Source organism: Neodiprion virginianus, chromosome 6 (genome assembly GCF_021901495.1).
Source record: "Neodiprion virginianus isolate iyNeoVirg1 chromosome 6, iyNeoVirg1.1, whole genome shotgun sequence".
Lineage (NCBI taxonomy): Eukaryota > Metazoa > Arthropoda > Insecta > Hymenoptera > Diprionidae > Neodiprion > Neodiprion virginianus.
Window position 1 is genome coordinate 24,602,487 of NC_060882.1, and position 11,634 is coordinate 24,614,120.

An 11,634-nucleotide genomic window follows, 5' to 3' on the forward strand; every position below is an offset into this window, starting at 1 on the left:
ACCGTCTATCTTGCTAGTATTCTGATATGGTTAATTTCTTTGCATCTCTCCCATAATGTTCTTTAAAACGTTGTAAGGGTTCATTGACAACTACAAGTGTGTAAATATTATAATTTGGTATAGCGATAATCATATATTTGTTTGTTTCAGTCACCAGGAGAAATTGTGACGGAGATTAAAGACATGAAAACGGATGTTTCCTCCAGTATATCATAGATCACAATGCATGGCTAGATGAGCTATTAGAATAGATTGTAATGGTACTTTCTGAGACTGCACGTAGTAAAAATGAACCTTGTATTCATCATATTACGAAAATGTAATACCTCAATAGTAAGCCGTCGATAGATTGTGTAAGTTAAGTGTGCAAAATTTGAGCTAGATATAAATTATCAACACTGTATTATATACCTCTTATTCTTTGTCTAAACGTAGTCATTGGCTAAAGATTAAATTCTTTCGTCAACGATGTAGTTCTCTGTAAAATGTTCATACCACCGATTGTAGGAAACAGTATAATAAAATTATTTAACTTCTGAAATTATTCTTTTCGATATATTTATTTATATTCAGGTAAGAGTTCTGTTTATGAAATTATAAATTGTTCCGAGAACACAAAATATTGTACCTATTTTTCAAATTTATCAGTGTCTCCGATCGCGTTGGAATGTCCGATAAACAAGCGTGAGTAAATGGAAGTTCTAATTATGGACATTTGACATCACCTAACCTAACCTGTTAGTTACAAAGGCATGGCACCACTTGTTAAACTTTCCATGTGTTGTGATTTGTGCTATCTAAGGATATCCAGTATCGTAAAATAAATGCGATAAATGTTTCAGACGACCCGGTAGGCGTACAATAAAATGAGGTAAACTTACAAAGCCTGTAGCCAGATTGGAAGTATAATTCAGGTATACATACGGCGTTATTGAAAATGTGCGACGACCGTAAAGTCATTGGTTTTTGGATATCCGAAAAGAAACGTCAGAAATTAAACTGGTCTGAGTTTGAGAGAGTATGTGCCAAGAATGGATTCACATTGAGAATGGTAAGCAGTCGACACATTGAAAGTTTCCAAATTTGCAGGTTAGAATCCTGTTTACAATTTTTGACAATCCGAAATGATAACAAGTCCCCTATGATTAATTTCTAGGTTGATCTTAACCCAAATATCAAGAATCAGGGACGCGTGGATGTTTTCGTGCATAAATTAACAAACACTCTTGCAATAGCTGAACATGGCGACCAAAATGTGAGTCACTCATAATCCTGCGACGTATCATATCGTAGAAGAATTTTGTCGTTGCCCAGAAATGAAAAATATTTTACTGCATACAAAGTATAGAGGTGCAGAATTTCTATATCCTCATCGGAACGTTGAACGCACAGTATTAAATGACAAAAATTTATTCAAAATCAGAGTTCCACTTTGTAGCTTTTTCTTGTTAAGGAATTTGTGCATTATTTTTCATTTTCAAATTCCACCGAAAGAATCGATAATTAAATTCTTAATTAACGAATTTTTCATAAAAGGCAAAGACGATCATCTCAAGGATACAAGAATTCATTAAGAAACGTTCAGAAATGATCGTAATAGATCCTCTGGAAAATGTGAACAATTTACAGAACAGGCATAAGTGCTATAAAATAATGAGAAACGCTCTACAACACGATGGTAACACATATAGAAATTTTATTACCGTTAACTTATCATCGTTAAGCATAGCTCTTTTCTGTTTTTATAGAAGTTCATTACTCTGTAAATTTACACTACCATTCATGTACTATGTAACTTATATCTCAGGCGATTAATTCTTTTTTAACCTGCTCATCTTTTTTCAGATGTATTTGCACCAAATTTCGTTGAGTTCAAATCCACAAATATTGAAGAAAACCTGAGCCTTTTGAAAAGGAAAAACGTCAAATTTCCATTCTTGTGCAAACCTTTACTTGCACAAGGTTCAACGGATGCACATAAAGTCTGTAAAAATACTATTTACCCTGCGTTCTTATCAGGCACAAGTAATCGTGTTTTGAGTCAGCATTAAGACGATATGTGTATTTCATACTTTTTTAGATGATGGTGATATTCAACAAAGATGGCCTGGAAGATTGCCAGGTTCCTTGCGTCGCGCAAGATTTCATTAACCATAATGCCATTTTGTACAAACTATATGTAGTCGGAGATAAATTCCACGTAGTTGAACGTCCTAGTCTGAAAAACTTTTATACAAAAGACTGTTTGACATCGAATACAATTTTCTTTAACTCTTCTGACATTTCTAAATGTGATTCAAATTCTAAATTGTCAATTATATCGGATGAAGACAAAAATCTTACAGTCAAACCAAATTTTGAAACCTTTCAATGGATTGTCAGAACTATTAACAAGGCTTTTGGTCTTACTTTGATAGGAATTGATGTGGTTATCGAAAACCATACTAAAAAGTATGCAATAATAGATGTTAATATTTTCCCAAGCTATGATGGGTACCCACATTTTTTTGAGCAGCTCATCGAATGCATAAAGAAACTAATTGATCAAAAGGTAGCGAGACTAAATAGTAACTCCAACTCAAACAAGTGCCTCAGCGATGACTTAGACTCAGGTTTTGAGAGCGATGAAAAAAGACGGAGTCTCAAGGAATTACGACTTTCTAATGATACTAAGAATGATTCTTCGGCCATACCGTAGTTCGTTCGCTGCACGAAGTTTTTTTTATAGCCCATGTACATTTGTATGTCATGTACAGAACCAGGAAAAGGACTTGACACGCTACAATTTTAAGACAAAATGAAAACTCCGATGATCTATACTTACATACATCAATAATCCGTAAATTACAGATAATATATAAATATCAGTAATACGTTTTATATAAACATTGTGCTCGTGTAAAAATTGTACAAGTTTTTAAACTTAGCACAAGTTGCCTGATTTATAAAATAACGTTCCGTTCACTTAATATTGCAGAGTTCTCAGGAAATATTTCGCGGCAATGACTCGTGAAACTGTAAAATTTTTATGAGATTAATATCGTAAGCTTTGTTTTACATACGTTGCTGATATGTAGTTTGGTCAAACATAGCTTGACCATCTACAGTTTTTTTACGTTGCATTTTATTTTGCACTAATAAACTTGTGAAGTTCCTCAAAAATGGTGCTTTTTGCATCAGCTACATATTATTGTAGTCAACAATACAGAGTTTTTTCAACTGGTGCCAAAACTGAATCTATTTTAAAGTTATTTCGCTTTGTTAAAAAGAGGGGACTTTCATATTATGTCGGCGCAGTATAGGATTATCACAAGATGTAAGAAATATGGCCAACCATAAATGGATAATTTGAAACTTGTTTGAACCACTATTTACATGAACTCAAACAATTTATATACATTGATTGTTCGAATAACCAATTAATTTATGTTGGAAATTAAGCGAAAGGTACGAGTGCGAATGTTTTTTTATATGTGTCAAATACCATATTGGTATGTTGTATATGAAATTCATGAATCTTTGAGTCGTGCTCAGCATTTCTCTGTTTCAGATACGAGAAGTAGGGAACACTATTATTGTATTATAGTATTTCGTCATGTACTGATAAATTTTGATAATACGTACGAATAAATGTAATTTAAATGATTTTTAAGAATGAAAACTTATGGATTTGAATATTGTCTATGACTCTCTTCACTAAAACTGTACACGAAAAATACGATCCCTTGCTCATAATATGTATAGATTCGGGTGGCAGACAGGAAATCACATTGAAACGTACAGGGGCATAGAAAATTTGAATGCAAATTTTTAGGTTTCAGTAACGTTTTCCGAAACGTAAAAACAATTTCATACGGGAATTTTCTATGGTGAATTACACACTTGAACATACCAAAAATTGTTACTTTCGAAATACATTTTATTGCAAGATTCACAATCAGTTGAAAAATTTACAATGAGATAAAAAATCGTGAACGATTTGATTGGGTTAACTCGGCGTGGTTTCTGACAATACTGTGGTACCATTTGAAACCGTATCTTGGGTAGCTTCTTTTTGTTTTTTCCATGCTTTTGCAGAAGCCAATAGTTTGAGATTAGGCCTCTGAGACTCGTCTTCTGGAAAAACAAAATCAAATACCTCCTCCCAACCTTCTTCTGCCTGTAAAAAAACAATTATTGTGTAGTATAAAGTTCAGCTTATTACTAAATAAGGATTATATTCAACTGTTTGCATTTAATGAGAACCATTATTCTTTCTCGAAAAATAAGTAACGCGCTTACTCCATCATCTCCAACGATTCGTCTGCGTCTTTTGATTCTCCGTGGCATTTTATCCATAATTTTCGCCTGACTATCTTCGTCACCTTTTTCAGTTTCAAAGTCTCGCCATGCTTCCAAAAGCAATGCACGACTTTCTTTATCTCCATTTGTCCGAAGTGCATCATTACCTCGCTCAAAGACACGTCGTGCCAATGCTATGTTATCCGGACCATCGTCTGTCACATAATTTCCCAATTCAAACTTGGCATACGCTATCCATACCTGTCAAAACAAAGATTGTCAAGCATTTAACCAAGTACCAGGAAATTTAAATTCTCGTTGCTGCTTATCATTGTTTAATAAAATACATTCATATAAATAAGAAGAACTTACTTTAACGTGCATTGTACGTTCCAAAAGTCTCTCAAATAGTTGTCTTGCATTTTCTGTTTCTTCTTGAGATATTTCGAAATCTATGTATGATTTCCATAATAGTTCTGGCATGTCCAATCTATTTTGGAGAACAATTAGCGGATTATAGCATTTGTCAAAATATGAAACACTATGTGATCGCATGAAAAATAAACAGATATATATTGTGGATTACTATGTGAAAATACTGTAATTACATGACATACCTCGGTTGAGTGACTGCTAATTCATAAATTGCCCGGGCTCGATCAACATCACCCAGAAGAGTCTCAAGTTCTGCAAACTGAAACAAATACTTCAAATTAATTAATCAAGCACTTGTTTTGCTGAACGTCGTGCTAAAGGAGAAATAGGAATACAAACCTTCATCCAAGTAGTGCAATTCTCTGGGCCAAATTCAAGAAACTTCTGGTATAATATTCTGCATCTATCGAACTCTCGAAGTTGAATTTCCAAATCTATGTAGCCTCGAAATAGTTTATCTCTTGGAGACATACCCAGAGCCATACCCTGTTGAAGAAAGATAACTATAAGAAAAATAAACTCCGATTAGATTCGTAATAAAATACTCGTAATAAAATTTCTCACTTACTAGCATTTTTCTTGCTACTTGTAAATTTTTTTGTCTGATTTCAAAGTGGGCATAAAGCAGCCATATTTTTGAGAATGTGAACTGCTTGTGTGGGATTAATTCAAGACAGGCTCTATATACTTGACGACATCTTTCTATATCCTCAGTTTCGAGTTCTTCAAACAATGCGTAATTTATCCACAAGTAAATATATCTTCGCCAATATTGTTTTTCCTGTGCATATTAATAAAAAGTTGTAGTCTAAACCAAGTATTTGAGTGTCAAAAATAATGTTTCATGTTCAATGTTGAATTTACCTTTGTTGGCGGTACATTAGCTATTGCACGTTCATAAGTTTCCCTGACAAGGTCTATATCAGTTTCAGACTCAACTAATCGTAAATAATCAAACCACGCGTCATAATTAGATGGATTCTCTTTGACCTCCTGTTCATACTGATGCTTTCTTTTACTCACAATGACATCTTCAATACCTGTACATTCATTAATAGTTAAAAATCTACCGTAATTATTTTTCATGTAAAATTTCTCAATTGGCGGAGTTCTCTAAAAGCATATGGAAAATTATGAAAAAAAAAAAATAAAATATTACCTGATCGATCACCATATTTCTTTTCATGTATCGTGTAAGCTTTGTATACTTCTTGAGTTCGATCTTTTGGAATGTGGTCCAAAGCATACTTATATATGACTCGCGCACGATCATGCTGAAAGATGCAAAAATTTGTATTTACATCGTTTGATGTGAATTTTTCTGATTATTTCTACAGACCACTCTTGATATATCGCCAAGTCAAATTCAGATAACTCAAATCTTACCTCTCTCTGACCTTCCTCAAACCTAGCAAAAGCAACGAACAGTTTTTCATCTAAACTTTCGTCGCCATAGAAAGTGACTGCACGTTCGAATACATTACGAGCACCGTTTAAGAAGCCATGAGTTTCTTCAAACCTAGCATACTTTATCCAATGCTTTACATCGGGATGTACCATAACAAAACGTTCATAAATATAACGTGCTCGGTCTATTTCTTTGTATCGTAACTCAAATTTTATATAAGTTTGCCAGGCCTGTTCATCAGGTTCCCATTCCATCCAACGTTCGAACACTTGGCGGGCTCCTAAGGATGAAATAAAATCCAATCTGGTTACCCAAATGCACAGTGATACATTTCTTTATCAAATTTAATCTAGTTATTTCTCTGCGTATGCTGATTATAAGCTTCAAGACATTACCTGCAATATTTTCCAGCATTTCTTCCATGTATGTATATTTGTACCAGAATTGATTTGCTCTTGGCAGAATCGTCACAGCGCGGTCCCATAAATTCCTGGCATGGTTCACCTGCCGATTCCGCATTTCCATTTCTGTATACTTTAACCATAGTGTTATATTTCGATGATCTACGTCCAGTGCACGCTCGTATATTGATCTGAAATGTAAACATTCAGGTTTAAAAATAATTTTTGTAACCATTAGCATTTCACCATATATCACATGAATGTTTTAAACGACTAATGTGTTATAGCTTACCGTGCTCTCTGTATCTGCTTCTGACTTTCTTCCCATTGTGCGTATTTTATCCAGTTTGATATTACCGTACGATTCTTTCGTATATTGTCCTCGAATGCTTTTCGTTTGCGATGCTGGTAATCGGCCAACTCATGTGGATCGGAGATTTTTTGTTTTGGTGGCTTTATGAACATGAAAAAGTAAATTATTAATTTGTTTGATCAACTTTTTTTAATCAAGGGTAATTTAACTCAACTTACCGGTGGTAATATTTCCAAGTCTCTTTCCTTAGCCTCCCGGAGCAGCTGTTCAGCGGTGATTTGAATCTCTGCAGGTGCTTTATTTTTTACCTGGATGCATCGGTGATGTACAAAATACACGGTTTAATACATTGACAATTATACCCTTGTGATAGAAAAATGCATCAGGAAATTTTCTAGATGCAGTAAACACTAACCTCTTTCCTAACCTAAAGTCGAAAAATAATAATAGGGAAACTTACCTTTGCCACTTTTGGCATTTTCTGTGGCTTTTCCATGATGAACGTATTAGTTTCACGATATCAATTCAATAGTTATGGCATAAACGTGTTATTATTTCATTATTGTTTGGCAAATTCTTTTCGAGTACACACACTTGCTCCGACAAACGTTGACACGGTCACGAACGATGTAAAAATGTGAGAGCGCGTCCATCATAGAACGTATCGAAAGTACGCAGTTTCTGCTCAGATCACTAAGCGTAAAATTCAAGCACTTGATCGCTTAAAAATTTCAAACATAACTTTTCAAGAAGAGGCAACACATTAACGTACCTAATTCACACTCAAGGAGAACTGAATGCTCGTGCTGATTTATTTTCAAAATCGTAATTGCATCACTATTATTCTGTAGCCCAGGAAAAATAACGCTTCCCGATGAAAAATCAATCCCCGAAATATTAATTAATTAACACCTGAAGAGTAAAGACTAGAGATATGTGTATAATTACGCTGCATCATGTATGTTCAATTTTTTCGAAATGGCTCTGCCAATATCGTCCATTGTGAAATTGTAATACGCTTATAAAAATCAGATTGAAAAATATATGAAACGGCACATGTAACAGTTTCGCAGAACACGGCTGACAATTGAGTATACCGTTCTCGCTAAAGACCGTGGGCAACGAAACGTGTCCAGAAACAAATCTTATTGTTAGATGATAGAATAATTCTTACAAAGATTCGAAATTCGGTCAAATTTCAGTTTGAAATAACACTGCGCTCGATCGTGTCGAACATTTTGACTGCAAAAACTGGGTACAAAAACATCGGGGAATGAGTAAAATAAGTAATTTCGAATCTTACCCGAGCTCACGCCACAACGAGCCAAACTCCAAACGGAAGATTTCAATAGCTGCAGAGCCTTCGCGATGTCAGTTGCTCGATTATACACCGTAGGAATCTCACCACGTAACGAGTCACAAATACAAAGTGAAACAATGGCAATTATTTTGCACAATACGTTTTTCACTGGTAACGACGAATACTTTCGATAGGAGTGTTCGCGAAAATTCGACCGTTAAGTTTTTGTGACGTCACCTGAATTGTTTGTCGATCGTCGATTGTTTATCCAGAGATGCCACCGGTCACAGATCCCGCTAGAATCTGATTGCATCTCCTAATTGTGAGTACAAAACTGATGCTTTAATATTCTATAACGCGTATGGAATTAAGAAAAGTAAAACAATGACAAACGTTTTGCACAATACGTCTTTCACTCTGGTAATTATGAATACTTTCGGTAGGAGTGCACGCGAAAATTCGACCGTGAAGTTTTTGTGGCGTCACCTGGATTGTTTGTCGATCGTCGATTGTTTATACAGAGATGGCACCGGTCACAGATCCTGCTAAAATCCGATCTCATCTCCTAATTGTGAGTACAAAACTGATATTTTAATATTCTATAGCGCGTATGGAATCGTGATGAACTTGGATTTTCTTAGTTTAATCAGAGTAAATCCCGGTAAATACATATCCGGACTAAAAACATTTTAAATATAAAAACTGTAAGTAAAAACGTCGAGTACCGAAATTAACTCACAATGAAACGATACAAAAAACTTGTGGTCAATCTTTGTCGTGAAGTCAGGCTGGAATGCTGCGTACTTAAACGACCTCAAATTATGATAATATTGACAATATTTTACCGTCAATTCAAAGTGTACAAAGTTTGCTAATAAGAAATTAATGCTGCAGTAATTGTGATTTGCTCAATTTTTATCACTACAGGGGCACTTCGCTATGGTAAATATACTCTTTGTATCATCAACTGGTTTTATGGCATGGCACGGTAGACTGCCAATCGGTAACCGACCTGCATTTACTGTTCAGAATATCTCGAAAATTAGTTGTACGCTATGCCATCTGTATGCACAGATTTTCTGTTCATCAGGATGAATGCAATACAACGTCGATCGCGGCGCCTTCGAGTATTGTGTCGAGATTGTGTGACCAAATAATTTTTGGTCAGAATTCACGAAATAAAATGTTCTTAACAAACTTGTTACTTAAGAAAGCGAAAAGCAAGTAAGTGCATAGACTGATATTGTTTATATTTACTGTTAATTGATCGTATTAGTGATCGGTTGGGAAGTTTATTTATAGGTTAGAATCACTGTTTAATCACTTTACAGTAATTCGTTTATAAACGTCGACCTATTAAAGATCATTTCATTAGTTTCTATGCATTTAGTGTTCTTTTATTCTCATTCTTTATGTCATTTCTGGTGTAATAATTACAGTTAAAAGGAAAGATGCTAATTTCACTTTAATTTTAGACTCATTATGGTTCAGATGGAAAGCGCTGTAACCGGGCATACGTTTAATAAAATACGCGAAAGACTTGCCGACAAGCTAGAAATACTGCGATTTGATCCACATAGTAAGTGATTTTATTCAACATTCTTAATCCTTTAGTCTTGTAAATTAATTTGGTCTGTAATAGGCTTTCTTCTTTTTTTCCTTGCTCAGTAATTCCTAGGTTTGTCAGATGAATGATTTGTCGATTTCTTTTATTTCAGTACAACGGATAAGTTTGTACAGAGAAAAAAAGAAGATACGCAGTATGTAATGGTTTTTCTCTGGCGGTTCGCTGGAATATTAAATGTTGTATTAAAGATTGAATTAAAATGTAATATTTAAAATTCGGTGAATTCTGTCATTTCAATCCCACAATGTTGTTTAGAAGTTTCAATTGCAAGACGTTGGCAGACTAAGTAACTTTGTGTAATTTATTTTATTCAAATGTATGTACTACCAAGTAATCTATGTATACATCATATTGAAAACAATATATTCATTTCACTAGACTTGTATATAGATTTTTTATTTACATACACATTACTTTTGGCTTTCAACTCTCAATATATTATATTTTTACTATGAAACAAATTTACTTAAAACTAGCTGAAACAGGGAAATGGTTTCGAAAACATTCGTAAAAAAAATATAACAAAATTATAATAACGTAATATATATTACGATAAGTGTTAAACCTAGTTGAAGTACAGATCATCTGTTTGGTTTAGTCACACTCTATATCACGGAAAATAAATTAGCATCTAAAAACATTGGATTCGCTACTGATTATTAATAGTGTCTTTAGCCTGCAGCGTTCTGCTGTATTCTGCAGCATCGGAACAGTAGTTACGTATGTCATCATATGTAAAATTACTGATTCGGTGCTACAGACTAGAGCAGAAGACAATGGATCAATGCAAGCTGAAAACGCTACAAAATGTATCAAGAATTGAACCCTATGTTTACAACACGATGTTGAGAATTTCAAATCATCCAAGAACCCCTGCAACCTGTGTGACTAAACAAAATAATGAAATTGTACCGATTGTGCGATTTATTGTGTGATATTATGAAATTAGAAAAGAAAGGGCGAGAGTTAATTGCATACCTTTCATTTCTCACATTTTTTAATTTTTACCAATTTTGAGCCAATTAACATCACGATAATAAGTTAGGGAAATCAAAACTGGTGAAAATGTGATAATGCAGATACCAAAGGTACATAATCTAACTACTATTTACTAAAATGAAAATGGTTCATATACCAAAATATTAAATAACGATTTAGGCTCTATGAATACTTTTAAATAAAATTCCAAACTAGAAGAAAAAAGAACACAGGCCGTTTTTCAAGGCATGAAGGAACTTGACTTGTGAATAAATCATATTTGTTATTTCATCACATCGCTGAAATTAATCAAATGTAATAGGATACATCTATTTGTCCCAAGCACCTTTGCATTAACACTAAAACTATGATTAGTTGTTGAAAAAATCATAGTTACAACAGTACGTATGATGTATGTACGTATGACGTATGTTGTTTGTATCTTAAAAGAGGCACGGTATTGTAACATTATTAACGTTAATCTTTGTATGTTTTGAAACTCCGGCATTGAAATACTTTTCTTACTACTGACTCAAGATTATTTCTTACATTTATTCAGACATTCGAGTGAATAATATATCTTTTTGAGGTGTTTCAAATTTGACTAGATCATATATCATCTACGTGATAAACTTTACTTAAATTATATGACTCATCAAAGAAGTTTTACATATTATTTTGATTTATAAAGTAACAAGTTATGATAAAAAAGTTTGCACCATAAGCTAAGAATTGTATAAGAAAATAAAAGATTCATTAGCTCAATTCACAGTGCCTGTAATCACGACACAATCATTCTATGAAATAATTGCTATGAGATTTGATCCCGATTCCAATAGTGAATATTATAGTATGAGAAATTTGAATGTATTCGACGAATAGAATTAGTGC

At 33.8% G+C, this 11,634-nt stretch overlaps 5 protein-coding genes across 6 annotated transcripts in view; 4 read left to right on the forward strand and 1 right to left on the reverse strand.

Moving 5' to 3' along the window:
- The window catches only part of LOC124307530 (uncharacterized), a 48,940-nt gene extending 48,373 nt beyond the window's left edge, over positions 1–567 (forward strand). Inside the window, exon 13 of the mRNA XM_046769295.1 lies at positions 151–567. The gene's annotated coding sequence lies outside the window, so the exon portion shown is untranslated. The remainder of the gene's footprint in view (positions 1–150) is intronic.
- On the forward strand, positions 556–4,125 carry LOC124307535 (inositol-tetrakisphosphate 1-kinase-like). 2 transcript variants are annotated; one of them, XM_046769306.1, is made up of 6 exons: positions 556–684; positions 843–1,051; positions 1,157–1,255; positions 1,537–1,678; positions 1,846–1,982; positions 2,081–4,125. In XM_046769306.1, exons 2-6 carry the CDS (start codon positions 938–940, stop codon positions 2,696–2,698), a joined length of 1,110 nt encoding a protein of 369 aa, XP_046625262.1. In that variant the 5' UTR covers positions 556–684; positions 843–937; the 3' UTR covers positions 2,699–4,125. The 2 variants fall into 2 exon arrangements, with proteins under 2 accessions (XP_046625262.1, XP_046625261.1); XM_046769305.1 differs by lacking the exon at positions 556–684 and having other exon boundaries at positions 726–1,051.
- Positions 3,902–7,512, reverse strand: LOC124307533 (protein crooked neck). The gene is made up of 13 exons (XM_046769301.1): positions 7,299–7,512; positions 7,057–7,146; positions 6,818–6,978; positions 6,520–6,716; positions 6,103–6,404; positions 5,876–5,990; positions 5,581–5,756; positions 5,285–5,497; positions 5,056–5,202; positions 4,899–4,975; positions 4,654–4,771; positions 4,282–4,542; positions 3,902–4,159 (listed from the first exon to the last, which is right to left on the reverse strand). Exons 1-13 carry the CDS (start codon positions 7,332–7,334, stop codon positions 3,989–3,991), a joined length of 2,064 nt encoding a protein of 687 aa, XP_046625257.1. The 5' UTR covers positions 7,335–7,512; the 3' UTR covers positions 3,902–3,988.
- Positions 7,513–8,180: 668 nt separating this feature from the next.
- The window catches only part of LOC124306873 (uncharacterized), a 77,151-nt gene continuing 73,697 nt past the window's right edge, over positions 8,181–11,634 (forward strand). The window contains exons 1-2 of the mRNA XM_046767978.1: positions 8,181–8,460; positions 8,582–8,709. Coding sequence (XP_046623934.1) covers positions 8,662–8,709 — 48 coding nt within the window. The 5' untranslated portion in view covers positions 8,181–8,460; positions 8,582–8,661. The remainder of the gene's footprint in view (positions 8,461–8,581; positions 8,710–11,634) is intronic.
- Positions 9,225–10,144, forward strand: LOC124306874 (39S ribosomal protein L33, mitochondrial). Its single transcript, XM_046767979.1, has 3 exons — positions 9,225–9,362; positions 9,614–9,717; positions 9,857–10,144. Exons 1-3 carry the CDS (start codon positions 9,322–9,324, stop codon positions 9,904–9,906), a joined length of 195 nt encoding a protein of 64 aa, XP_046623935.1. The 5' UTR covers positions 9,225–9,321; the 3' UTR covers positions 9,907–10,144.

Excerpts from the sequence above, each read along its gene's own strand:
- LOC124307535 (XM_046769306.1), top strand. The coding sequence starts at position 938 with ATGTGCGACGACCGTAAAGTCATTGGTTTTTGGATATCCGAAAAGAAA. Across the intron at positions 1,679-1,845 it reads AAACGCTCTACAACACGATG|ATGTATTTGCACCAAATTTC; the intron begins GTAACACATATA and ends ATCTTTTTTCAG. Across the intron at positions 1,983-2,080 it reads GTTCAACGGATGCACATAAA|ATGATGGTGATATTCAACAA; the intron begins GTCTGTAAAAAT and ends ATACTTTTTTAG.
- LOC124306874 (XM_046767979.1), top strand. The coding sequence starts at position 9,322 with ATGTTCTTAACAAACTTGTTACTTAAGAAAGCGAAAAGCAA. Across the intron at positions 9,363-9,613 it reads CTTAAGAAAGCGAAAAGCAA|ACTCATTATGGTTCAGATGG; the intron begins GTAAGTGCATAG and ends CTTTAATTTTAG. Across the intron at positions 9,718-9,856 it reads ACTGCGATTTGATCCACATA|TACAACGGATAAGTTTGTAC; the intron begins GTAAGTGATTTT and ends CTTTTATTTCAG.
- LOC124307533 (XM_046769301.1), bottom strand. The coding sequence starts at position 7,334 with ATGGAAAAGCCACAGAAAATGCCAAAAGTGGCAAAG. Across the intron at positions 4,976-5,055 it reads ATTGCACTACTTGGATGAAG|TTTGCAGAACTTGAGACTCT; the intron begins GTTTGTATTCCT and ends TATTTGTTTCAG. Across the intron at positions 4,772-4,898 it reads TTAGCAGTCACTCAACCGAG|ATTGGACATGCCAGAACTAT; the intron begins GTATGTCATGTA and ends TCTCCAAAATAG.